Source organism: Sphaerodactylus townsendi, linkage group LG06, assembly GCF_021028975.2.
Source record: "Sphaerodactylus townsendi isolate TG3544 linkage group LG06, MPM_Stown_v2.3, whole genome shotgun sequence".
NCBI lineage: Eukaryota > Metazoa > Chordata > Lepidosauria > Squamata > Sphaerodactylidae > Sphaerodactylus > Sphaerodactylus townsendi.
Genome location: NC_059430.1, coordinates 128,900,161 through 128,928,036, shown reverse-complemented (window position 1 = coordinate 128,928,036; position 27,876 = coordinate 128,900,161). Strand labels below are relative to the sequence as shown.

Here is a 27,876-nt window from a genome sequence, read left to right as displayed (position 1 = left end):
TGGTAGAGATGGGCATCTCTGTAAGCTGAAACAATGCCTGTTTCCCCCCTTTTTTCATTCACATCAGCTGTATTTGCTTGCAAATGCATATATTTGCATAAATTTGTGAGGAATGTGTGTGTGTGTGTGTGTGTGTGTGTGTGTGTGTGTGTGTGTGTGTGTGTGTGTGTGTGTGTGTGTGTGTGTAGCGCATATATTTGAGATGCATATATTTGTGAGGAAGTTACTGGACTTTTAGTACAGGCACCGCAGGCTGATGTACGGAGTTCATCATACTGTTACTGTTACAGTGGCTTTGGAGGTTAAGAGCTCGTGTATCTAATCTGGAGGAACCGGGTTTGATTCCCAGCTCTGCTGCCTGAGCTGTGGAGGCTTCTCTGGGGAATTCAGATCAGCCTGTGCACTCCCACACACGCCAGCTGGGTGACCTTGGGCTAGTCACAGATTCTCGGAGCTCTCTCAGCCCCACTCACCTCACAGGGTGTTTGTTGTGAGGGGGGGAAGGGCAAGGAGATTGTAAGCCCCTTTGAGTCTCCTGCAGGAGAGAAAGGGGGGATATAAATCCACCCTCCTCCTCCTCCTCCTCCTCCTCCTCCTCCTCCTCCTCCTCTTCTTCTTCTTCTTCTTCTTCTTCTTCTTCTTCTTCTTCTTCTTCTTCTTCTTCTTCTTCTTCTTCTTCTTCTTCTTCTTCTTCTTCTTCTTCTTCTTCTTCTTCTTCTTCTTCTTCTTCTTCTTCCCCAAGGTACAGTATTTCAGCATTTGTTACAGATTTGTACTCTGCACATGTTTAAAGAGCATCCTCCTTGAGAGCCAGCGTGGTGTTTAGAGTGGTAGGCTCTAATCTGGTAAACCAGGCTGGTTTCCCCACTCCTGCACATGAAGCCCGCTGGGTGACCTGGGGCCAGTCACAGTTCTCTCAGAACAATTCTCATCCCCACCCGTCTCACAAAATATCTGTTGTGGGGAGAGGAAGGGGAGGAGTTTGTAAGCCACTTTGAGATTCCTTAAAAGGTAGAGAAAAAGTAGAGTATAATGCCAATTCTTCTTCCTCTTCTTCTTCACAAAGGGGGGAAAGACTGAGTTTTCGTATTCACACTGGTCATACATCACAGGGTGCTTGTGAGGAATGCACTCTGCTCATGTGCAGGAGCTCTGTTCCCTGGTGACTGTGGGAAGGCTTGCAAAAGCAGAGGACACCGCATTGTGGCCATACATACTATAATCCATTCCTTGTGCTTTACACCCGATCCATTTGTAAGCATGCCCTTTCCTGTTTTGCATGTTCTGTTTTGTATGATGTTCGTGGGGGCCCTAATAAGCTTTGGGGTCTCACGGCAGGATAAGACTCCTTTCCCCCCTTTTTTTCTTTTTACAACTTAATCAGCGAATAAATTGCAAGGCAATGCCTTTCTCTGGGTTGTTTTCCAGAGGGGAAGTCGCTAAGAACTAGGAACATCAAGCAAAAGAGGCTGCTTGATTGTAAAATAGCTAGGGCATTCTTTAATTCATATGAGGAGAATTATTTCAGGGGGGAATCTATTAATAACTGATGAATATGGAGACGGTAAAGACCTTCCCACCCCATTTCTTTTTCATAGGCTATCTGCCCTAACCACTAGATAGCACCCCTAACTTGACTCTGCTGGAACGTCATCCCTCTCCCGCAACAAACAAGAAACAGTTCTTTACGTATTCACGCATTTTTTAAAAATGCAGTCCAATCACGTGGGGTGCTAGTTGTCGAAGGCTTTCACGGCCGGATTCAACTGGTTGTGGTGGGTTTCCCGGGCTGTGTGGCTGTGGTCTGGTGGATCTTGTTCCTAACGTTTCGCCTGCATCTGTGGTTGGCATCTTCAGAGGTGTATCACCATGTGTAACAGACTTCCCTCTGTGATACACCTCTGAAGAGGCCATGGCTCCCAGATGCATGGAACGTTAGGAACAAGATCCACTGGGACTCTTGTTTCTACATAGCCCGGAAACTCCACTGGCCAGGGAGAATAGTTGTTGTTGGGTGTTAGGGAAGGCTGGTGCGTCACCCCAAACCTCGTAGCATGTTGCCTTGGACATGTGTGTCACAGGTCTGCCATCACTGTTCGAGGCTATTCATCTGAGCAAGAAAAGGGGTATTTGGAGCCTTGCTGGACTGGATTAAGAAGAAGAGTTTGGATTTATATCCCCCCTCTCTCTCCTGCAGGAGACTCAAAGGGGCTGACAATCTCCTTGCCCTTCCCCCCTCACAACAAACACCCTGTGAGGTGGGTGGGGCCTGAGAAAACTCCGAAGCTGTGATCTCAGCCCAAGGTCACCCAGCTGGCGTGTGTGGGAGTGCACAGGCTAATCTGAATTCCCCCAGATAAGCCTCCACAGCCTCCATGGCTGACAGGCTGGGGAATCAAACCCGGTTCCTCCAGATTAGATACACGAGCTCTTAACCTCCTGCTCCACTGCTGCTCCTGTTTAAGGCCTGTTTCCCTACCTGATTCCAGTGGGAGCCAACATGGAGGCCAATTCTCCCTTGCGATTTGTTCCCAGCCTTACAAGCTGACAGCAACCCTGCAAAGTAGGCTGGCCTGATTAACCTGGTGCCAAGCCCCCAGGAATCGTGGCAACTGGGAAGCAGGATTTCCCCTGCGATGCTGGACAGAGGGCTGCAAGAGTGGCAAAAGCTGTTAGCCTTAGCCAGCTAACAGCAGCCCTGCAAGGTAGGCAGGCCCAATTAACCTGGCGCCAAACCCTTGGAATTGTGGCAACTGGGAAGCAGGATTCCCTCCACAGTGCTCGACAGAGGGCTGCAAGAGTCGCAAAGGCTGTTAACCTCAGAAGCTAACAGCAGCCCTGCAAGGTAGATCGGCACAATTAACCAAGCCCCAGGTCCCCAGGAATTGGGAAGCAGGATCCCTCCACGATGCTAGACAGAGAGGACCTTGGGGTCTGGGGCCTACAACAACCTCTCGGGGCTGCTCTCTCAGGTAGGCTGCTTCAGCCCGGGGATGCTCCACTGCAGGAGCTGTCCAACCGGCCCGGGCTGCTTGCTTGCCTTCCTAGAGTTGCAAAAGCTGTTAGCCTTAGCCAGCTAACAGCAGCCCTGCAAGGAAGGCCGGCCCAATTAACCAAGCCCCAAGCCCCCCCAGGAATCGGTGACGGGGCTCTGGGAGGCTGGGATCCTCCACGATGCTAGACAGAGGACGGCAAGAGTCTCAAGGTCTGGCTTCTCCGAGCCACTAACTCTCTCAGGTGAGCTTCTGCTTCCAGATCCAGGGAGGCTCTTAATCACGGGAACTGTCCAGCCGGGTCTCAGGCTGCTTGGTTGCCTTCTAGAGTTGCAGTAAAAGCTGTTAGTCAGCCAGCTAATGGCAACCCCTGCAAGGTAGATCGGCATAATCAACCAAGCCTCCAGGAATCGCGGCCTCTGGGAAGCAGGATTCCCCTACGATACTAGACAGAGGACCGCAAGAGCCTCAAGGCCTGGCCTCTGCTCTCTCAGGTAGGCTGCTTCAGCCCAGGGAGGCTCCACCGCGGGAGCTGTCCAACCGGCCCAGGCTGCTGGCTTGCCTTCATTAGAAGCTAACGGCAGCCCTGCAAGGTAGATCGGCATAATTAACCAAACCCTTGGAATTGTGGCAACTGGGAAGCAGGATTCCCTCCACAGTGCTCGACAGAGGGCGGCAAGAGTCGCAAAAACTGTTAACCCTTAGAAGCTAACGGCAGCCCTGCAAGGTAGATCGGCATAATCAACCAAGCCCCAAGCCCCCAGGAATCGCGGCCTCTGGGAAGCAGGATCCCTCCACGATGCTAGACAGAGGACGGCAAGAGTCTCAAGGCCTGGCCTCTCCGAGCCTGCTCTCTCAGGTAGGCTGCTTCAGCCCAGGGAGGCTCCACCGCGGGAGCTGTCCAACCGGCCGGGGCTGCCGGCTTTAACCTCGCACCCACTCTTCCGTCTCCTGTCTCCCCCCACTCCCTCCCACGCCGGCCCCTCCTCTCCCAAGCGCCGCAGCTCGGAGGCAGGCAGAGGAGCAGGGGCAGCAAGTGGGCTGGCCGGCCGGCCGGCCGGAGTCCGGGGCGCTCGCCTTCCCCCGTTCCCCGCCATCCCGCAAGCGAGGCAGCCGCAGCCCAGCCATGGCCGAAGGCGGCGGGGAGGGCGAGGACGACGTCCAGTTTCTCCGGACCGTGAGTTTTTTTTTTTTTGGGGGGGGGGGCTCAAAGGTGAAGGGGGGAGGGAGATCTTGGGGGGGAGGATGAGGATGCAAAATCGTGGGGAAGGGGCAGGGAGAAAGGAGGGGGGGGGCGGGGAGGAGACTTGAAGGCCGAGCAAGGAGAAAGTTGGGGGGCTGACTCCCAGACTGTGATTCCGGGGGGGGGGGAAGGCAAGCAGGGCCTTGAGTGGGGGGGGGATCCAAGAGGCGTGGGGGGGGGGGACCACAGAGGGCTAAGGTGGGAGGGTCAGAGATGCAGGGGGGTGGAAGAAACGGTCTCATTTTTTTGTGGGGGAGGTTAAAGTCTTTTCCAGCTGAATGTCTTTCAAGGACTTTTTGCCTCTGCAGGCCCTCCCTCCCCGCCACACACGCTATGGAGAGAGACACAGGTGCAAAATCCAGCAGTCCGGAGAGGCTGGGAGTGCTTTACCCACGGGGGCTAGATCCTGTAGAGTGCAGGGTCTGTGCCCCAGAGCCCAAAACTAAGAGGATGGGTCAGGGGACAGTGGGCTGGGGGGGGGGGGGTAAACCTGTGTTCCTTCCACCCCCTTCTGCTTCTTTCTGTCTCTTTGGGGGTGGAGGGCATGGATCTTGGCCTCCCCCCTCATACCAGTCAAGGGCTAAAATTAGAGTGGGCGCTCTTGTCAGAGAGACGCCTGCCACCCACTCCTGCCACCCCATCTGCCATAGGCTGGGTGGGGTTGGCTGGAGCGGGGAGACTGGGGGGGGGGGCTGGAGGCCGGACCCTGTTCCACTTGGAGACTGGACCTGAGCTGCTGGATCGCCTCAAGGTCTGCCTCCAGTCCAGCATCCCAGTTTCCCAGCAATGAATGCAGAGGCAGCAGTTTCCCTTTGCAACCTATCCCCTGGGTCCGTTGGGCCGAGGTTTATTGCCTCTGGACATGGAGGCTCCATTTATCCATCGTGGCTGATAGCTGCCGAAAGAATGCCTCCATAGAAGAAGAAGAAGAAGAAGAAGAAGAAGAAGAAGAAGAAGAAGAAGAAGAAGAGTTTGGATTTATATCCCCCCTTTCTCTCCTGCAGGAGACTCAAAGGGGCTGACAATCTCCTTGGTTCCTTCCCCCTCCCACAACAAACACCCCAGGTGGTGGGTGGGGCTGAGAGAGCTCCGAGAAGCTGTGACTAGCCCAAGGTCACCCAGCTGGCGTGTGTGGGAGTGTACAGGCTAATCTGAATTCCCCAGAGAAGCCTCCACAGCTCAGGCGGCAGAGCTGGGAATCAAACCCGGTTCCTCCAGATTAGATACACGAGCTCTTAACCTCCTACGCCACTGCTGTTTGCCCCGAGTGTGCTTCTAATTTTCGTAGGGCACGGATCTGCCATCATTGACCTAGACAGTTTGTATGATCCAGGTATATGGGTACAATCAGAAGAAAAACTTTGCTTATTCTTCTGATGGGGAAGGGGGGTGGGTGGACCCCCAATGTATCAGTGAGTAGCTCACAAGGAAGGGACATTTATCTGGGACAGTGGTTCCCAACATGAGGTATGCATACCCCCCCGGGGGTACACGTCAGAGCATTTGGGGGGTACACAAAAAACCCCTGTGTAATGGGTTTGCTAATATGGGGGTACAATTTTAGGGTTGCCAAGGGGTATGGGAGTGAAAAAAGGGTTGGGAACCACTGCTCTAGGACAACGATGGCGAACCTTTTCGAGACCGAGTGCCCAAATGGCAACCCAAAACCCACTTATGTATTGCAAAGTGCCAACCATGACAATTTAACCTGAATACTGAGAAGGTTTTAGTTTTAGAAAAAGCGGTTGGCTCCAAAGTATGTGTTACTCAGGAGTAAGCTTGAGGTGGTAGTCGGTGGCTTTGCTTTGAAGCAACGTGCAAAACTCTTCCAATGGGTGAGATCAATGACCCTAGGGAGGCTTTACTCAGAAGCAAGCCCCATTGCTGCAGCAACAAAGCTCACTCCCAGGTAAAAGGATGGCTCCTTAGTTCCTTTTTTACATGAAAATCAGTGGGGTTTAACAGCCAACTTGTAGGGTTACCTCCACTGCTTCCCCAAAAAACTATGACTTAGGTTTAATGCTAATTAGTGAGCCCAGTGGAGCCCAGGGCAGCCTAGGATGTGTGTGAAGTGGGAGACTCTGTTTGTCGCGTGCCCACAGAGAGGGAGCTCCTGAGTGCCACCTCTGGGTAACCCGTGCCATGGGTCTCATAAGCACTGCTCTAGGGATGACGGAGGGGGCAAGCAGCCTTTTGTTGGCTGCTTCTCTGGTTCCTGTCCTTGATTTATCCTGTCCTGGCAGCTGAGTACCTTTTGCCATGGGCTGTTTTCCCTGGGTTCGGACCTGGTGTGGTGGGTATCTCCGTTTGAGCTCAGACCTTGGGAAAGGACAGGATATAAATCCAATAAATTTTTAAATTTATTGGATCTCACAATGCTAGAACCAGGGGGCATCCATTGAAAATGCTGGGGGGAAGAGTTAGGACTAATAGAAGGAAACACTTCTTCACGCAGCGTTGTGATTGGTGTTTGGAATATGCTGCCACATGGAGGTGGTGATGACCACTCTAACCTGGATAGCTTTCAAAGGGGCTTGGACAGGGTTATGGAGGAGAGAGGTCGTGATCCTCTGGCTCCCAATCTTGATCCTCCTTGATCCTCAGATTGCAAAATGCCTTAACCCAGACCAAGGTGCTTTCGGGGGGCAGCAGCAGCCGCCCATTGCTTTCACCTCCTGCCGCATTATTGAGACTCCCAAAGGCACCTGGTGGGCCACTGCAGTAGCGGAGAGCTGGACTCAGATGGACTCTGGTCTGATCCAGCTGGCTTGTTCTTATGTTCTTATGTTCTTAAAAAAGGATTTCTGGGGGCCAGCTCTTTGAAAGGGTTACATGAGGGCCAAGAGAGAGCCGGCCGGAGGGGTCAGAAATTGTGTCTCATTTTGACTTATTAATTGGGGTTGGGCCTGCCAGTTAGAGGCCGTGGGAAATGGATTTATCACGTGGAGTGTGAGACCAGCAGGCTTGGAAATCTAGAGTTGGTTGGCCGGCAAAGCTGCATGTCCTGATAGGCAATTTGACGGAGGGTCTAGCAGGCTGGAGGTGTGTGTGTTCATACTGTCCAGATCAGGGGTCAGCAACCTGCAGCTCCGGAGCCGCATGCGGCTCTTTCAATACCTATACTGCAGCTGCCTGCATGGCCTAGTGGTCAGAGGCTAAGCGGTGGGCATGTCCCTCAAAGCCCTTCAGAGCAAAAGCTGGAAGGAAAGAAGAAAAGAAGAGTTTGGTTTATATCCCCCTTTCCCTCCTGCAAGGTAGAGACTCAAGAGGGCTGACAATCTCCCTTGCCCTTCCCCTCTATGAAACACCCCTGTGTGGTAGGTGGGCCTGGAGAGAGCTCGAGAAGCTGTGACTCACTTCCAAGGCCACCCAGCTGGCGTGTGTGGGAGTGCACAGGCTAATCTGAATTCCCCAGAGAGAAGCCTCCCACAGCTCAGGCTGACAGAGCGGGGAGATCAAACCCGGGTTCCTCCAGATTAGATTAACCTCCTCGCCACTGCTGCTCCATGGAGGCCGAACCCGGCTCAGTAGATCTTTGGGGGTGTGGAAAACGGGTCCAAATGGCTCTTTGCGTGGTAAAGGTTGCCGACCCCTGGTCCAGATGGATCCCGAGGCCTTGGTCAGAATTATTCACAGAGGCCATATTGTGAATTGAACCAAAGCTGGCACACCATTGGCTGTGCTTCTTGAGCGATTGGCATGTGAGTGGAAATGGGCAAAGGGCTCTTCCCCGGCCCTCCCTCCCTCTGGGAACGGCGGCAGGGACAATCAGCTGCGTCGACTCTGATTTATGGTGTGGAAAGAAGCGACAGAGTTTATAAAGGGAGGACATTGCCAAGGCCTCCGTGCCTGTTTGTGACGGGAAGGTGGAGCTTAAAGAGGCCTTTGCCCCTGTCTTACTGAGACAGGAGAAAGCAAATGGGATCTGAAAGCAGCGAGGGATAAATTCTCTTGCGGCTGGTAACTATGCTGAAGGCCAGGTAGAAGGCCATTGCTTTCACATCCTGCATGTGAGCTCCCAAAGGCACCTGGTGGGCCACTGCGAGTAGCAGAGGGCTGGACTAGATGGACTCTGGTCTGATCCAGCAGGCTCTTTCTTACGTTCTTATGTTCTTAGAAAGTCTTGTTCCCTTGCAAAGCTACAATGCATCGGGCTAGGATTTCTCAGCTTCTCTCTCGAAAAGTTTACACAGAGAAAATTCAGACCCGTACTACTGTCTTGGCTCTTGATCTGCTAAGTTGTTATCCTACCATGACATTCATAGCTGTTCAGATGGTTTGCCTGCAAACGCAACCTGGATTCTTTCCCTCTGAAATCCACCTTGAGCACATGAGGCATTGAGTTATGCAAACTTACACATGTCTGAGTTTGGACAGGCAGGGACACCCTGGGCCGGTGTGAGTGTGTGTGTGTGTTCCACTCTTTTGTGTGTATAAATGTTTTGTGTTATGACTTATCAGGCTGAACTTCGGAGCAGCAGTGGCATAGGAGGTTAAGAGCTCGTGTATCTAATCTGGAGGAACCGGGTTTGATTCCCAGCTCTGTCGCCTGAGCTGTGGAGGCTTATCTGGGGAATTCAGATTAGTCTGTGCACTCCCACACATGCCAGCTGGGTGACCTTGGGCTAGTCACAGCTTCTCGGAGCTCTCTCAGCCTCACCCACCTCACAGGGTGTTTGTTGTGAGGGGGGAAGGGCAAGGAGATTGTCAGCCCCTTTGAGTCTCCTGCAGGAGAGAAAGAGGGGATATAAATCCAAACTCCTCCTCCTCCTCCTCCTCCTCCTCCTCCTCTTCTTCTTCTTCTTCTTCTTCTTCTTCTTCTTCTTCTTCTAATTCTTCTTCTTCTTCTAATTCTTCTTCATTAATGTGAATTGTACAGAGAACTTTTTGGGCATAATTCCGGTCCGCAGCTCAGGTGCCACCAGCTGTCCCCAGACAATTGTTTCAAGTACTCACCAGTTGCCTCTGGCCGGAGAACCGGGCGACCTACAGTAATTCTAATCCTGGAGTCATTTGTTTGGGGCAGATTCCCACATGCGGTTTGCAGCCACGCAGGGGCAGGAAGCATTTGGTTGTTGGGAATAGGAAGAAACCAGGTCACAAATCCAGATTCTCTCAGGTTACAAATCGGTCTGCTCCAAATCTGTGCGGCGGATGGACAGCACTCCCTGTCCATCGGACACAAATATATGTGCCATGTTGCCAGGAGGTTTCAAAGGGTTTATTTACTTCTCCAGAAGGCATGTGGGGGTCCTTGTTTATGTTCCTGACCACTCTAATCAGTGTGTCGGGCGGCGGGGGGGCGTTGCACGTACAAATGGTTACACACTTTGCTCATGCACAGAGGCACCCCATCACACGCTGGTGTCAGGAAGCAGATTCAGAGTATTTTTCTTCCCCGCCCTTTCCTGCTTGCTTCTCCCGTGTCGTGCTGGCAAAGCAGAGTTTTAATTTCATGCTCTGTCAGTAAGACTCCCTGGCATAGATTTTGGGCAAAGGATGTCCTACATATCATCCCCGTTTTCTTGGAGTGAGATGCAAAAGGAGCTCTGTGCGGGAGGAAGGTCGGGGCATTGCTCCAATCTGCCACAAAGGCCTGAAACGTCATTTCTTCTGGGCCCCATGCAAGCTTGAAATAGCCCCCACTTTCCTGCTTATAGGTCTCAAAAAGAACAATGTGAATAGGATTTGTGCAATGCCATAGGACAGTGATGGCGAACTTTTTCGAGACTGAGTGCCCAAACAGCAACCCAAAACCCACTTATTTATCGCATAAGTGCCAACGCGGCAATTGAACCTGAATACTGAGGTTTTAGTTTAGAAAAACAGTTGACTCCGAGGCGTGCGTTACTCGGGAGTAAGCTTGGTGGCAGTCGGTGGCTTTGCTTTGAAGCAACCACGCAACTCTTCCAACGGGTGAATCACGACCCTAGGAGGGTTTACTCAGAAACAAGCCCCATTGCCAGCAACCGAGCTTACTCCCAGGTAAAGGATCGCACTTTAGTTCTTTGCATGAAAATCAGTGGGGTTTAACAGCGCTTAACAGGGTTACCTACACTGCCTCCCCAAAACTAGGTCTTAGGCTTAATGCTAATAATCGAGCCCAGCAGCCCAGGCCAGCCTAGATGTGGGGGAACGGGGGACTCTGTTTGCGCATGCCCACAGAGAGGGCTCTGAGTGCCACCTCTGGCACCCGTGCCATAGGTTCGCCACCACTGCCATAGGCCAAGGAAGTGAAACGTGCAGACTAGGGGTCAAATTCAGCCCCTTCAGAGGGCAACCCTCTCTTGCTCCTGACCTTACCGGGATTGGGGGCGGGTCGCCCCAGCTGACTGGAGGGCCTGATAAGACCTGCCAAGGGGTTCCAATTTGGACCGGCGGACCTGCTATGAGGTCACTGCTGGGGGCTCACCAGCCAAGGCAGCCCCTCCCCCTCCCCAGGCCTGGCCTGACCAAGTCATATTTATGTTATAGCCAGCCCTTGTAACAAACGGTTGCACATTCCTACCCTAGACCTTCCCTAGTGAGCTTGCAAATCTGAGTTAGGCCCGTGTCTAGACCCCGGTCAAGCGTGTAGATAGAAGAATCTGGTGTGTGTTGTTTTTTTACAAAAAAAACCCTACCTCACCTTCAGGGGCTTGGAGGCAGTGTACATAGTCCTCAGGAGCAGCAGTGGCATAGGAGGTTAAGAGCTCATGTATCTAATCTGGAGGAACCGGGTTTGATTCCCAGCTCTGCCACCTGAGCTGTGGAGGCTTATCTGGGGAATTCAGATTAGCCTGTGCACTCCCACACACGCCAGCTGGGTGACCTTGGGCTAGTCCAGGGGTAGGGAACCTGCGGCTCGAGAGCCGCATGCGGCTCTTCTGCCCTTGCACTGCAGCTCCACGAGCCAAGTCACCGGCTTCATCCTTGCCCGCCCTGCAGGCAGCAGGGTGGACACACCAATTGCCCGCAGCCGGCTGGGCCGCGCCATGGGCTTCCCCTCTCGCCCACCCCGTTGGAGCAAGGCAGGTGCTTTCCCAGTGGCCAGCAAGGCTGTGCCGCTGGCTTCATCCTTGCCCGCCCTGCAGGCAGCAGGGCGGGCGCACCAATTGCCCACAGCCGGCTGGGCAGCGTCACGGGCTTCCCCTCTCGCCCACCTTGTTCGAGCAGAGCGGGCGTTTCCCGGCAGCCGGCAAGGCCGAGCCGCTGGCCCCATCCTTGCCCACCCTGCAGGCAGCAGGGCAGGTGCATCCATGCGCTTCTCAGAATGAGTGGAGTAAAAGGTAAAAAAGCCCAATATATACAGTGTTATCTTTATTTTTTAAATGTCAAAAATTATTTGCGGCTCCAAGTGTTTTCTTTTCCCGTGGAAAACGGGTCCAAATGGCTCTTTGAGTGTTAAAGGTTCCCTACCCCTGGGCTAGTCACAGCTTCTCGGAGCTCTCTCAGCCCCGCCCACCTCACAGGGTGTTTGTTGTGAGGGGGGAAGGGCAAGGAGATTGTCAGCCCCTTTGAGTCTCCTGCAGGAGAGAAAGGGGGGATATAAATCCAAACTCCTCCTCCTCCTCCTCCTCCTCCTTCTCTTCTTCTTCTTCTTCTTCTTCTTCTTCTTCTTCTTCTTCTTCTTCTTCTTCTTCTTCTTCTTCTATCATCAGCACACCCTGTGAGGTAGGCCAGACAGACAGACAGACAGACAGACAGACAGAGATGAGGTAGTGATCACCCAGCCAGCTTCATGGGGGTTTGATCCGGGGTCCCCTGGATTTGGCTGTGATGTTCTAGAGCAGGGATCCCCAACCTTTCCAAGCCTGCGGGCATCTTTGGGAGTGGAGGGGCGACGTACAGATCACACTGAGCAAGAGGAGAGAGAAAATAAAACCAACACTGTGGTGTCAGCTGCTACCGAAGCAACGTTATTTTAGCTTCCACAGGCAGTCAGACGCTCTGCTAGAGAAGAGCCTCACCTGACCCCAATTACTTTCTGAAAATACTTGGGAGGTACCAGGCAAGGTGTCCGTGGGTGGCACGGCGCCCATTGGTGTCACGTTGGGGGGTCCCTGCTCTACCCACTGTACAGTTTGCCATCTTTTCCCACACTTGAACCCTGTTCAGTTGTGGGGTGGTGTTGGGGATTATAGTAAGGGAACCAGACAGTGGTGGGATCCAAAAATTTTAGTAACAGGTTCCCATGGTGGTGGGATTCAATCAGTGGCGTAGCGCCATTGGGGCTGGGCGGGGCACGACGGGGGCGTGGCCGGATGTTCCGGGGGCGGGGCATTAATAATTTCTCCGTTACTGTAAAAAAAAAAGTTCCTAATTTCCAGCTGGTATCTTTCTGTCCATAATTTAAACTCATTATAGCAAGTCCTATCGTCTACTGCCAACAGAAACAACGACTTCTCCTCTGACTGCCTGTCGAATACTTAATACTTTCAAATACTCAATTTTGTTTCTAGAAATCAATAGAAGGAGACTTTCCTTAAACAAGGAACTTTACCATATTTCTAAAACATGTTTTTAAAACAGCCCAACAGGGAGAATGATCCCGTTTTCTACCTTCGCTAACCAGCCACATAGGAAACAACAGGACTTTGTGATTTTTGGACCTAATGGAATTTCTAACGGAAAAGCAGACCCAATTAGTCACCCCCTCTCGGCACACACAAATAATTAGCAACCCACTCTCGGGAACTGGTGAGAACCTGCTGGATCCCACCTCTGGAACCAGACCCGTGGTTAAGGCTTGCTCTTGGGTGGATGTTGAAGATTAAAGTGCCAAATGACATGTACTTGAAGAGATACCTTCGTGCCGGGGGGGGGGGGGGGCTTTGCTATCCCCCTGATAACTGGAGCCACCAGTGCTCTTTGGGTATAATTCTGGGAGGACTGAAATGCCACGTGAGGGGAGATGGGGATGTCACGTTGCCTGCTTGCCTGGTTCAAGTTTACCTGTCAAAATGGCCGCTTGCAATGCATCTTGGGAAGCTGGTGTGATGGAAAGCCTTCTGTGTTCTGTGCTTCTGGCTGTAGGATTTGAGGAAGACCTCGGGCTGTCCCAGGGGGTTTCCTGCTCTGTCAACCTCAGTAAATCTGCAGGGGATCCTTGGGGTGGGGCTATGCTGTGCAGTTGCATTTCCATGCCAGGAAATTCTGAGTTTTTCCCTGGAGCTTAAATATTAATATTTTGTCCCTGGGGAGATGACATTGCGGTAGAAAAACAGGTTCATCTCTGCCTCAGACCTGGATGGAAAAATGCTCAGACACCCACCTCAGGTTCTGTGGTGAAAGGCAGGTAGGTAGAAATGAAGTTAATACATGTAAATAGGGGATTGGCTGGGTTAGATAGGACAAGCTCAGGTTTGAACCCCCACTCTGCTGTGGGAGCTTGCTGGGTGACCTTGGGCGCTCACAACCTGCCAACCTAACCTCCTTCACAGGTAGGTTGTCATGAGAAGAGGAGAATGATATGAGCCACTCTCAACTGGGGAGAAAGATGGGATATCAATAAGGTCAATAAATAAATCTCCCATATGTTACATTTCCCAAGGCTACTGCCACCATTTTTGGGGTGGGGGATACAGTGGTGGGATCCAAAAATGTTAGTAACAGGTTCCCATGGTGGTGGGATTCAAACTGTGGCGTAGCGCCAATGGGGCTGGGCGAGGCACGACGGGGGCGTGGCTGGGCATTCCGGGGGCGGGGCATTCCTGGGCGGGGCTGTGGCAAGGATGCAGCCGCTGCGCCGGTCCTTGGGTGGGAAACGAATGCATGCAGGCGCAGGCTGCCACGCACGCCGGTGCACCTCCTGCTAGGCTGCTTCAAGTTCTGCACGCTACTGCTGAGAGGAGGGGCGTAACTAAGGCAAAAATCCCGGGGCAAAATCACCAATCAGTAACCCTCTCTCGGCACACACAAATAATTAGTAACCTACTCACGGGAACCTGTGAGAACCTGCTGGATCTCACCTCTGCGGGGATATGATAATGATGAGGAGGAGGAAGAAGAAGAATCAACAGAAGGAGAAGGAGCAGAAGGAGAAGTAGCAGAAGAAGAAGAAGAAGAAGGAGAAGAAGAAGAAGAAGAAGAAGAAGAAGAAGAAGAGTTTGGATTTATATCCCCCCTTTCTCTCCTGCAGGAGACTCAAAGGGGCTCACAATCTCCTTTGCCCATCCCCCCTCACAACAAACACCCTGTGAGGTGGGTGGGGCTGAGAGAGCTCCGAGAAGCTGTGACTAGCCCAAGGTCACCCAGCTGGCGTGTGTGGGAGTGCGCAGGCTAATCTGAATTCCCCAGAATTCCCCAGATAAGCCTTCACAGCTCAGGCGGCAGAGCGGGGAATCAAACCCGGTTCCTCCAGATTAGATACACGAGCTCTTAACCTCCTAGAGAGGAGAGGAGAGGAGAGGAGGAGGAGGTGGAGCAGGAAGAGGAGGAGCAGAAGAAGAAGAAGAAGTAGAAGAAGAAGAGAGGAGGAGAAGAGAGGAGGAGGAGGAGCAGAAGAAGAAGAAGAAGAAGAAGAAGAAGAAGAAGAAGAAGAAGAAGAAGAAGAAGAAGAAGAAAGGAGGAGCAGGAGCAGGAAGAGGAGGAGCAGAAGAAGAAGAAGAAGAAGAAGAGAGGAGGAGGAGCAGCAGCAGAAGAAGAAGAAGAAAGAGGGGTTTTGATTTATACCTCATTTTTCTCAACCATAAAGCATCTCAAAGTGGCTTACAAACTCCTTCCCTTCACCTCCCTACAACAGACATGCAATTGAGATACTCTACCGCTGAGCCACGGTCCCTCCCCTCACATGGGCAATGCTGCGATGTGGCTGGCCTGGGCTGCTTCAAATATCCTCTTCCTACATCGCGATGGAGCACATCTCAGCCCCGTCCTCTTTCGGGGCACTCCTGTCTGCCATTCCATGCAGTTCCCCTCTAGGTTTCAGCAACTTTGTCATCCCCAGGGCTTAGTTCAGGGGTGGCCAACCTATGGTGTTCCAGATGTTCATGGACTGTAATTCCCATCAGCCCCTGCCAGCATGGGGCTGATGGGAATTGCAGTCCATGAACATCTGGAGCACCATAGGTTGGCCACCCTCAGCTTAGCATGAACTTGTTCAGAGACAGCCGAGGCCCAAGCAACCATGCCCTAGACCAGGGGTGTCAAACTCGCGACCCTCCAGATGTTCATGAACTACAATTCCCATCAGTCCCTCCCAACATGAAGAAGAAGAAGAAGAGTTTGGATTTATATCCCCCTTTCTCTCCTGCAGGAGACTCAAAGGGGCTGACAATCTCCTTGCCCTTCCCCCCTCACAACAAACACCCTGTGAGGTGGGTGGGGCTGAGAGAGCTCCAAGAATCTGTGACTAGCCCAAGGTCACCCAGCTGGCGCGTGTGGGAGTGCCCAGGCTAATCTGAATTCCCCGATCAGCCTCCCCAGCTCAGGCGGCAGAGCGGGGAATCAAACCCGGTTCCTCCAGATTAGATACACGAGCTCTTAACCTCCTACGCCACTGCTGCTCCTATGAGCATTGAGCATTGGCTCTACTGGCGAAAGCTGATGGGAATTGTAGTTCGTGAACATCGGGAGGGCCGCGAGTTTGACACCCGTGCCCTAGACGGCCGGGAGGGAGTTGAGTCTCTGTGGTGCATCAACGTCTTTTGCGTGCTGCCCCAAGCTGTGACTTGGGTACGTAGCCAGAGAACCGGCCCGGTGCGCCATGCCGCCATGGAGTGCCCCAGGATGGTGGCCTGCTCCACGCTTCGGCCCCAAAGGCTGGCTGGATCCCTGTCGGCCAGGCGGAGTGTGTGACGGTCTCTGTGTCAGCAAGTTCCCCTGGCTCGAAGCTATGTGCTTACCCAGAGTTTGCAGGAATGCTTTGAACAGGTGCAGCCTCCCAAAATACCCCCTCTCTCACCCCCACGGCCTGCGACGCAGGCGGGCAAAGAGGGATAGGAGGAGAGGGCGTGGACTAGCCTGTTGGAGAAATGTGGGGAGGGAAATAGCCACTTTCTCTGCTTGCAACAGGGAAGTCACCCCCCCAAAATCCCTCCAACCCCCCCCCCCTTCCCCAACGAGGTTGCTGCTGGTGACAGTCTTGTAGCTGTTGAACGGGCGACATCTCCGTCCTCGACACTCCTTTTGCAAGGGTGTTTCCCCGGAGGGGGGCAGAGACGCAGATGCTTCCCTAATTGCTTTTTGGGAAACCTCGAATAGCAAGCTATTCCTCCCGGAGTGCCGGTTCCTATTTTAAGCCACCCCGTGTGCCCTTCGCAAGGAAAGCTGGAGGGAGAGTTTTTTAAAGGGGAAAAAAAAGTCAAAATAGGTTTGCTAGGTTCCCCTTGACCATGAGGTTGGGGGGGTGGCGGCGGGGGGGAAGGTTGCCAGATCCAGGTTGGGAAAGTCCTCGAGTTTGGGAAGGGAGCCATAGAGTTCCCCCCTCCAATGCAGCCCCCCCATGCGGCCATAGAGTTCCCCCCTCCAATGCAGCCATCTACTCAGGGGGAATTGATCCCTGTCGTTTGGAGATCCGCTTTAATTTTGGGGGATCCCCGGGTCCCATCCTTCAATCAACATGCTTTTCCTTGTTGGGGGGGGGGGGAGGGAATTACTTTTATGTTTATGAAACTGGGGGTTTGGAGAAGAAGAAGAAGAAGAAGAAGAAGAAGAAGAAGAAGAAGAAGAAGAAGAAGAAGAAGAAGAAGAAGAAGAAGAAGAAGAAGAAGAGGAGGAGGAGGAGGAGGAGGAGGAGGAGGAGGAGGAGTTTGGATTTATATCCCCCCTTTCTCTCCTGCAGGAGACTCAAATGGGCTCACAATCTCCTTGCCCTTCCCCCCTCACAACAAACACCCTGTGAGGTAGGTGGGGCTGAGAGAGCTCCGAGAAGCTGTGACTAGCCCAAGGTCACCCAGCTGGCGTGTGTGGGAGTGCCTAGGCTAATCTGAATTCCCCAGATAAGCCTCCACAGCTCAGGCGGCAGAGCTGGGAATCAAACCCGGTCCCTCCAGATTAGATACACGAGCTCTTAACCTCCTATGCCACTGCTGCTCTAACCATTAGAATGGTTAGTTTATGACTTTTGAAAGATACTTGTTTATTATTTGTTTATGCATGTGTATCTTCCTGCCTCTGAAGAAGACCTTTTCGGATTGAAATACATCAGGTATTTTGCAGCGCTACATACCCTGTTTCCCCGAAAATAAGACATCCCCTGAAAATAAGACGTAGTAGAGGTTTTGCTGAAGTGCTAAATATAAAGCATCCCCCGAAAGTAAGACGTAGCAAAGTTTTTGTTTGGAAGCATGCCCATCGACCAGAGCATGTGTAACCTCAGCTTGTGGGTTCTGTGGGGCAGTACTTGGAATGAGTTGCAACAACAATTTTTAAACAACAATTGGTTTACTTTTCTTTACAATTAACACTTTTAAAACATCAACATTTAACGTTACAATTCAAGGTCCTGTTCAGGTTGCATTTCAAGTCCGTATATTTACAGTCTACTGGCACTGCACCAAAGTCAATTCTTCTTTGCAAGTTGGCTGGCTCCTGAAGACTCCAAGGGCTTGATGAACAGGTTGCAACATGATGAAGGTTTCCAGGAGAACTCTCACCCATTACAACCACACAAGAAAACCCTGAAACAATAAACTCCAACATTTACAACATAGCAAAAACAACAACTACCTTCCCAGTAGTTTCCAACAACATTGCAGTTACCTTAACAAGGTGTTAAGGGCTTATACCAGTGGTGGCGAACCTTTGGCACTCCATATGTTATGGACTACAATTCCCATCAGCCCCAATTGGCCATGCTGGCAGGGGCTGATGGGAATTGTAGTCTATGAACATCTGGGGTGCCATAGGTTGCCCACCCCTGCCTTAAACCAAAGTTCGGGGGTGAAACCCATGTACTAATTGTGACACCCTCTCTTCTAATCCAGTGGTATACTCTGAGTCAATAGAAAGCCATGGCTTTCAGTTTGTGAGACCTGATCGATGCTGCTAACAATAGGACAATTTGTAGGTCAATAATGCATGGGATTGCATTTTGCCTGTAAGCCCTGTTATTCCACTTTCATTAAGCCTCTGCCAGGGTTTGCCACCTCTTCGAGGAGAGGGCTTGCTTTCTCTCTGTGTAGCTTGGCGACCACCACCTGACTGTTTGAGGAACTGCTTGCCCTTGAGGGGAGGAGTCACTTCGGCTCTTCAGCTTTCTTTTTCCAACTCTGAGGCTCCTAGCCTCTGTCTCCCCTAGTTCCCCTCTCCTGGCTTCCACAAGGCAGGCTGGAGGTCCTGGATGAAAAGCTGCTTGCCAGCTGCCAGCCTAATCCAGGTGCCCTATTCTGATAGCGCATCCAAAACGGCAGAAACCTACGTGGTTCAGAGAGCTGTTCCTCACATCTAAGGTTCAAAAAGTATTTATTAGAAATAAAATAGCCTCGGCAGCTAAATGGTTAAACGGAGCCTCCATTTTCAGCTTACCTACCTTGTTTCCCCGAAAATAAGATATTCCCTGAAAATAAGATGTAGTAGAGGTTTTGGTGTAGTGCTAAATATAAAGCATCCCCCGAAAGTAAGACGTAGCAAAGTTTTTGTTTGGAAGCATGCCCGTCGGCCAGAGCATGCAGCTGTGGAGCGGAAAAATAAGACATCCCCTGAAAATAAGATACAGCGCATCTTTGGGAGCAAAAATTAATATAAGACACTGACTTATTTTGGGGGGAACAGGGTATGTGTAATCATTCTTGACTGGGTAAACGTTAAACATATTGCCTGTTGCAATAACATTGAATTTGGGTTTTAGCATGACTTGTTTTTAATTTTAGGCCCTGTGCAATAAATGTATCGCAATAAATGTATTTCCCCAATAAATGGGGAAATACCTGGCGATTTTGAGGGTTGGAGCCTGGGGGTGGGGAGACTCAAGACCCCGCCCCCTAGGATCTTGCCACGTGCGCCTAGGGGAGTCTGGGAAACTGCCGAACCCATCAATTCCTTCCTTTTTGTGGTGTTTGCTTTGTTTAGAGATCAGTGGCACCTGGACCCACGATCAGAATACCGAGGAGAAGTCGATTTATGGCTACCAATCTTGATCCTCTTTGATCTGAGATTGCAGATGCCTTAACAGTCCAGGTGCTCGGGAGCAACAGCCGCAGAAGGCCCTTGCTTTCACCTCCTGCATGTGAGCTCCCAATGGCACCTGGTGGGCCACTGCGAGTAGCAGAGAGCTGGACTGGATGGACTCTGGTCTGATCCAGCTGGCTTGTTCTTATGTTCTTTGCTTTTAGGAAAATTGTTCGAGGGAAAGGGTTCATGGTGGGGGATATAGACTGCTACGTAGTGAGAAACTCATGGTGGATTCCGCAAAGCACAAGCATAATGTCTTTAGGACATTATAAAAAACGTTTTGGGGAAGAACTTTGCACAGCTCTCTTCGCCAAAACGAGTTCAACCCATTATATTCCTCTCAACCCAGGTTTTTTTAAAAAATCGCTAAACTAGCAATCTTCCCCCCCCAACCCGAACTGAGGACTATTCCTGTCTGCTGAGCAACACCAGCAAGAAACACTTTATTTCTCCCACCCCAAACCTCTTGCTTACGTTTCTGCCACTCGCGCCTGCCATTTGGTACGCTGCAGCAAATTATCTGTGGAGATTCCCCACAAACGTTTCCCTGCCCTGCTTGAGGCTCATCCGTTTGCTATGTCGCTGTCAAGATGAATAAAGTTTGTCTTGTCTAGCGATCCCGTGCACGTGTCACTTTTCCTTTCTTTTTTTGTTTTTGTTTTGAGGGGTATGTCTGTGAAGCTATGGCAGTATGATTAGAGAAGCTGCAATATGCACATGTTTGTGTTGCTGTAGCTTCGCAGACATCCTCCTCATAACAAAGCAAAAAAAATTAGGAAAAACAACACGTACATGGAATTGCTAGGCAAGGCAAACTTTATTCATCTACTTTTTACAGCGAAATAGCAAACAGATGAGCTGCAAGCAGAGGAAACCTCCATGGGGGTCATTCACAGAGAATCTCAGTCACAACACACAAAATGGCAGGCGCCACTGTGAAAGTGACAAGAGCTCTGAGCAGCAGGCAGGGGGAAAAGGTCCATTTTGGCTGACAACGCTTATGTTCTCCCATGCTGTGGGAATACAAAATCCCAAAACAGATCTTTTTGTAATGTCCTAAAGACATTATATTTATGCAGTGTGGAAGCTACCACTGTTACGCTCCAGAGTTTCTTTGCTGGATCTATCTATTTGTTTACTCAGATGCAAATACATCGATTTCAATGAACCTGAGTCCCAACATTGGCAGGAGGTCAATGACAGAAACTGTTACCGCCACAGGAAAATAAAATATTTTCCTGAGTCAGGTTGCCTGACTACACTGGCTCCATGCCCTGATGCGGAGACTCCTTAACAAAGACAAAGACCCTCTTTGGACTTGCAAATCGAATCTGTTGCCAGCACCCAGAGGTCCCCAGCCGTTGGAAGACGTGCAGGGACCAGCCTTGGACAGTTTGAACTTTTCTTTGTTGCAATGAGGAGAGGTGGGAGCCTCAGGGTATTACTGAAGGGAACAGCCATCTGATAAAGAAGATGGCTGGGTGCAGTAGCAAGCCCACCTGGGTTTTCTGAATGGACTGTTATCAGCTCTCCCTTCAGCACCATTGTGAGATCCCGCGAGAAGACGTTTGACAGCGGGATTTTGTAATCCCATTCAGGAGTTGTAACTGTATCTTGCTTTTGTATTGTTGTTTTCTTATTGGTGTTTGGTGAGGGACTTGCCCCCTCACCTCCCCTTTTTCCTGCCCCTTTGCCCCTTTGAAGTTTGGGAATAAAAGCTCTTGCACGGGGTTGCAAGAGCGCGATTCTCCTGTCCGAGCTGTGACCATCACTTCCAAATAAAATCTTTTTGCTTTGAAGAACGTCGGCTTCCTGCGCCTCATTAAGTTGCTGAGCTGAAATAACTTATTGTTACCCGAGCAGCAGCGGTAACAAAGGTGAGGTCTGGGGGTGGGGGGTGGGGCAGGAACCTCAACTGGGTATAATGCCCTCCAAAGCAGCCATTTTCCCAGGGGAAGTGACCGCTATAGTCTGGAGATCAGTTGTAATAACAGTAAGCCCTACATGGAAGTTGGGGACCCTGTGACAAACTGATGGCCCTTTCCAAAAGGGAATAACAGGAAGGACATTCTGGCTAATTCAGAGGGAAGGGAACAGGTTGTCTTCCCAGGGCACAGTGTGTCAGGCTCTCGAACGTGGAAATAACAGAGACCGTAGGAAAGTTTATTTCTACAACGCGTAGAGTAACAGAGAAAGCTGAATCTAAGCTCTCCCGCTTAGATCCAGCGAATATATCCTTCAATCCCCCCCCCCATTTGTTTCCCACCAAATGTGTTTACAAAGTGTATACCATTTGCACTACAGAGCTTCAAGAAACCTGGGAACGTTCGCACCTTCCCGCAGGAGGGCTGGCGCCAGGGAATAGCCAGGGAGGGGAGAGGGAAACAGGAAAGCAGTTACAGGAAACATTTGCAATTCCCACACAGCAAGACATCTAAGCACTGACAGGCATGGACCTGACACAGTGTTCCATAAACTGGGGGCACCAGTCAAAAAGACCCTGCGCCTGCTGATCTCCCTTTCAATACAGTAAATGGTCTGGGGATGGGTGGGTGGGGGTGGGGGTGCACTGTCTGATTTCATGCCCCAGGCTGATTTCTACAGGCCAAGGCAGCCTTCCCGGTCCCTTGGTCCCCAGCCATTGAAGCGGTTTTCAAGTCAGTTTTGAGTCAAAACCAGCACTCTGACTGTAGGCACTCGGAGCAAACCAGGTGGAGAGGAACATTTTGTGCACTAAAAGCACTGCCCTTTGCCTCGCCCTTTCTAGACTTTGCAGGGTTGCCAACTAGAACCAGGGGGCATCCATTGAAAAGGCTGGGGGGAAGAATTAGGACTAATAAAAGGAAACACTTCTTCACACCACATGTGATTGGTGTTTGGAATATGCTGCCACAGGAGGTGGTGATGGCCAATTAGCTAGATAGCTTTAAAAGGGGCTTGGACAGATTTATGGAGAAGTCGATCTATGGCTACCAACCTTGATCCTCCTTGATCTGAGGTTGCAAATGTCTTAGCAGACCAGGTGCTCGGGAGCAGCAGCAGCAGAAGGCCATTGCTTTCACCTCCTGCACGTGAGCTCCCAAAGGCACCTGGTGGGCCACGGCGAGTAGCAGAGAGCTGGACTAGATGGACTCTGGTCTGATCCAGCAGGCTAGTTCTTATGTTCTAACTGCAGGTTGGGAAAACCCTGGAGACTTTGGGGCAGGCCTGAGGAGGAGTTTGGGGGTGAGAGAACTCAGAAGGAATCTGTTCCCAAGGAGCCTGCCCTCCAAGAGATCAGCTGCAATTCTGGGAGGGCTCCGGCCCCTGCATGGAGTTTTTTTCAACCTGTCACGTTCTGTTGAATTGCCCCCATTTCCTTTTCTGCAGAAGGAGTTGAAGAGGAAGGCTTTGCCTGTTGAATTTCTGTCTGCTTGGCCACTGTCAAAGGCACAGGGATCCTACCAGTATAAAGACATCAATGGCGCCCACCCCAAAGAACGGCTGTGCTATCAGCGCCCCAAGCTGCCAGCGTCCCTCTGCTATCTCTTCCTCACACAGCCGCAGGCAACCACCACACGGGCGGCCTAGTTCCCCTTTATTCTGCTTCAGCTGAAGAGTTCATTTTTTGACTCAGCTGCCTGGCTGTGAGTCCCGTCTTCAGTGGCACGGCTCTCCTGGGGCTGGGCCCAGACCTGGCAGAGAGACTTCTGCTAGAACAGACGAGCGGGGCCCGAGGTGGCAACAGAGACGTTGGTACAGGGTTGGCAGAAAGCCTGGAAACCATGATCCGAAGAGAGAGCAAGAGGTAAGCCTGTTGGATTGGCAAGTCCATGGAGGGGAATCAGGTCCTCTCTCCTTATTCATTGGGTTTTTCTTCTTTCAAATGTGTCCTTTCTCCTTATTCATTGGGTTTTTCTTCTTTCAAATGCGTCCTTTCTCCTTATTCATTGGGTTTTTCTTCTTTCAAATGCGTCCTGCCTTCCATGGCTACGGGTGGAGGAACGAGAATGCTCCTTCCGTTGCTCTCTGTCTTGCTAGCATAGCAGGCGGAAACTCAACTGGGGATGTCTCTGCCCTTTGACAGTAGCTTCACACTGTGGGAACTGAATCTCTGCTCACCGGGCAAACGGCACAGCAGTCCTGCTCCAACACAGGATGCAGCCTAGTTCCCAGCGGGTGGTTCCGTCTGCCTCCCTGCTGCTGCATTTAGAAGCCAAAATCCCTGGTCCGAAGACTGCAACGCTGCCACGTTTTCAAAACTCCAACAGGGAGCTTGGTTGCTTCACCCTGGGCACGCTGCAAGGGATTGGGGGGCTGCTTTCAAAGCACCGTGTGCAGGAGTGTGCCCGTCTTTCCCGCCTGGTTTCATGGGGTTGCCGAATTCAAGGTGGGGACTGGCGTTCTGACAAAATTACAACCAGTTTCCAGAGTACAGAGAGCAGTTTCCCTGGAGGCAACAGCTGCTTCCGAGGGCAAACTCTGTGGTATGCCACAGGTTGGGGAAATTGCTCTCCAAATCCCTCCCACAAGCATCTATCCTCAAAGCTCCCGGAGTTTCCCAGCCTTAGGATCCCAGCCAAGGATCCTTTATTCATGCACAGTCAGGCAACAGGAGAACTATGAGGAGAGGCTGCAGCGTTTGGGACTCTTTAGTTTGGAGAGGAGACGTCTGAGGGGGGATAGGATTGAAGTCTACAAAATTATGCATGGGGTAGAAAATGTTGACGGAGAGAAATTTTTTTCTCTTTCTCACAATAGAACCAGGGGGCATTCATTGAAAATGCTGGGGGGAAGAATTAGGACTAATAAAAGGAAACATTTCTTCATGCAACGTGTGATTGGTGTTTGGAATATGCTGCCACGGGAGGTGGTGGTGGCCACTAACCTGGATAGCTTTAAAAGGGGCTTGGACAGATTGATGGAGGAGAAGTCGATCTATGGCTCCCAATCTTGATCCTCCTTGATCTGAGATTGCAAATGCCTCAGCAGACCAGGTGCTCGGGAGCAGCAGCAGCAGAAGGCCATTGCTTTCACCTCCTGCACGTGAGCTCCCAAAGGCACCTGGTGGGCCACTGCAAGTAGCAGAGTGCTGGACTAGATGGACTCTGGTCTAGATGGACTCTGGTCTGATATGCTGCCACAGGAGTGGTGATGGCCACTAACCTGGATAGCTTTAAAAGGGGCTTGGACAGATTTGTGGAGAAGTCGATGTATGGCTCCCAATCTTGATCCTCCTTGATCTGAGGTTGCAAATGCCTGAGCAGACCAGGTGCTTGGGGGGAGCAGCAGCAGAAGGCCCTTGCTTTCACCTCCTGCATGCGAGTTCCCAAAGGCACCTGGTGGGCCACTGCGAGTAGCAGAGTGCTGGACTAGATGGACTCCGGTCTGATCCAGCAGGCTCTTTCTTATGTTCTTAAGGCCATTGCTTTCACCTCCTGCAGGTGAGCTCCCAAAGGCACCTGGTGGGCCACTGCGAGTAGCAGAGAGCTGGACTAGATGGACTCTGGTCTGATCCAGCTGGCTTGTTCTTATGTTCTTAAGGCCATTGCTTTCACCTCCTGCAGGTGAGCTCCCAAAGGCACCTGGTGGACCACTGCGAGTAGCAGAGGGCAGGACTAGATGGACTCTGGTCTGATCCAGCAGGCTCTTTCTTATGTCCTTATGTTCTTAACTAGAGTGTCCTTTGGAACGGTCTTGCTGAGCATCTGGAATGGCACCCATGTTCTTATAAAGCCAAATCCCTTTAAAGGAAACTGTGCCAAGCTCCAGGAGGGGCCAGGAGATCTCCCAGAATTACAGCAGCTCTTCAGACTGCAGAGATTAGTCCCCCTGGAGTAAATTCTACCCCACTTGATGTCAATTCCCTCTCCTGGCTCCATCCCTAAATTTCCAGGAGTTTCTCGACCTGGAGATGGCACCACCCTGTGGCGGTCTGTTTGCGAACACCTCCCCCCGCCCCCGCTGCTGACGGGTGGAGTGAATTGATAGGCTCTCTAGCCAACAGAGAAGGCCCTTGAATGGTAACCAGACAGATTCATGGAGGATAGGTCTGCCATGGCTACTAGGTACAGTGACTAAAGGGAACCTCCACATTCAGAGGCAGTCAACCTTTGAATCACAGTGCCAGGAGGGAACATCAGGGGGAGGCCTCGGCCTCTCTGCCCTGTCTGTCGGCCCTACAGAGGAACTGGTTGGCCACTGTGTGAGGCAGGATGCTGGACTAGATGGACCACTGGTCTGATCCAGCAGGGCTCTTATGTTCTTACAAAAACATCACCTTCTCTGCCCTGGTGTTGGACCTCCACAGGAAGCAGTTGGCCATTGCAAGAAGGGATGGTGGGCTACATGGACCCTCACTGGTCTGATCCAGCAGGGCTCTTCCGATGTTCTGATTAAAGCTTTGGCCTCTGTGCCCTGTCTGTTGACCCTCCGGAAGAACTGGTTGGCCGCTGTGTGAAGCAGGATGCTGGACTAGATGGACCACTGGTCTGATCCAGCAGGGCTCTTCCGATGTTCTTATGAAGGCCTTGTCCTCTATGACCTGTGGTTAGATCTCCAGAGGAACTGGTTGGCCACTGTGTGAGGCAGGATGCTGGACTAGATGGACCACTGGTCTGATCCAGCAGGGCTCTTCCGATGTTCTTATGAAGGCCTTGTCCTCTATGACCTGTGGTTAGATCTCCAGAGGAACTGGTTGGCCACTGTGTGAGGCAGGATGCTGGACTAGATGGACCACTGGTCTGATCCAGCAGGGATCTTCCAATGTTCTTATGAAGGCCTTGGCCTCTATGACCTGTGGTTAGATCTCCAGAGGAACTGGTTGGCCACTGTGTGAGTCAGGATGCTGGACTAGATGGACCACTGGTCTGATCCAGCAGGGATCTTCCGATGTTCTTATGAAGGCCTCTTGGACTCTATGCCCTGTGGTTGCATCTCCAGAGGAACTGGTTGGCCACTGTGTGAGACAGGATGATGGACTAGATGGACCACTGGTCTGATCCAGCAGGGATCTTCCAATGTTCTTATGTGTTGGCAGCAGGAAGGGAATTTTGAGTGTGGAAAGGAGTGCCCCTTTTCCACCTGTGAAATGCTGGTGGCTCCAACAGCTTGATTACTTGGGGACTCCCGTATTTCTCTCAGTGCCACAGTGTAAGATTTGAGACAGACAAAGCAGGACTCATGCAAGGTCACGGAAGACACTGGCCACGATCCCCTTTTTCAGTTCAAAATGTTGGAAGAAAAGGACTTTATTCTGTTTCCTGTCTCAACAACAGAGGGTTTTTTTCTAGTAAGCCAGATTCTAGATCGGGACCTGGGGACTGTTACCTTTGCTCTATCATGCTGGCACTATCCTTTGATGTTAGACCAGGGGTCTGCAACCTGTGGCTCTCCAGATGCGCATGGGCTACAAATCCCATCAGCCCCTGCCAGCATGGTCAATTGGCCATGCTGGCAGGGGCTGATGGGAATTGTAGTCCTTGAACATCTGGAGAGCCACAGGCTGCAGACCCCTGTATTAGACTGATACTCTTAGGGACTTCCTTCCTTCCGGTACTCTCCCCCTCTCTCACTCTCCCCAGCTTCCCAAAACTTCATTCCATCCCAGAAGGGGAAGCTGGGGAGACTGAGAGAGGGGGAGAGTACCAGAAAATAGGAAGCCCCTAAAAGTATCAGTCTAAGGATAGCGCCAGCATGATAGTGTAAAGGTGACAATCCCCATGTCCCTATCTAGCATCTGGCTTACTAGGAAAAAACCCTCTGTAGTTGAGGCACAAAACAGCATAAAGTCCTTCTCTTCCAACACAAAAGACCCAGAGGTGGGATCCAGCAGGTTCTCACCAGTTCCCAAGAGTGGGTTACTAATTATTTGTGGGTGCCGAGAGGGGGTTACTGATTGGGTCTGCTTTTCCGTTAGAAATTCCATTCGGTCCAGAAATCATACAGTCCTGTTGTTTCCTATGTGGCTGGTTAGCGAAGGTAGAAAACGGGATCATTCTCCCTGTTGAGCTGCTTTAAAAACATGTTTTAGAAATATGGCCAAGTTCCTTGTTTAATTAAAGTCTCCTTCTTTTGATTTCTAGAAACAAAATGAAGTATTTGAAAGTATTAAGTATTTGACAGGCAGTCAATTAGAGGAGAAGTCGTTGTTTCTGTTGGCAGTAGATGGTAGGACTTGCTATAATGAGTTTAAATTATGGACAGAAAGATACCAGCTGGAAATTAAAAACTTTTTTTTACAGTAAGAGTATTTTTACAGTAACAGAGAAATTATTAATGCCCCGCCCCCGGAATGCCCGCCCCCGCCCCCGTCGTGCCCCACCCAGTCCCATTGGCGCTACGCCACTGTTTGAATCCCACCACCATGGGAACCTGTTACTAAAATTTTTGGATCCCACCACTGAAAAGACCTCTGTGCAAACATGCCGACAGGGGACATGACTTGGATTGTTCTTCCTTGCAAGTCCCTACTGCTTGAGTTTGCAACAAAACCCCAATGAAACCAGATGAAGCACACGTTTTATTTTATTTTTTTCACGGGCCTCTAAAGTGGCCAGTCCTGTGCTT

The 27,876-nt window shown here is 51.3% G+C and overlaps 1 protein-coding gene across 1 annotated transcript in view; it reads left to right on the top strand.

Moving 5' to 3' along the window:
- The first annotated feature begins 22,899 nt into the window (after positions 1-22,899).
- Positions 22,900-27,876, top strand: part of RASGRP4 (RAS guanyl releasing protein 4) — a 35,197-nt gene continuing 30,220 nt past the window's right edge. The window contains 1 exon segment of the mRNA XM_048501732.1: positions 22,900-23,116. Within this exon segment, the coding sequence (XP_048357689.1) occupies positions 23,094-23,116 (23 nt within the window). The 5' untranslated portion in view covers positions 22,900-23,093.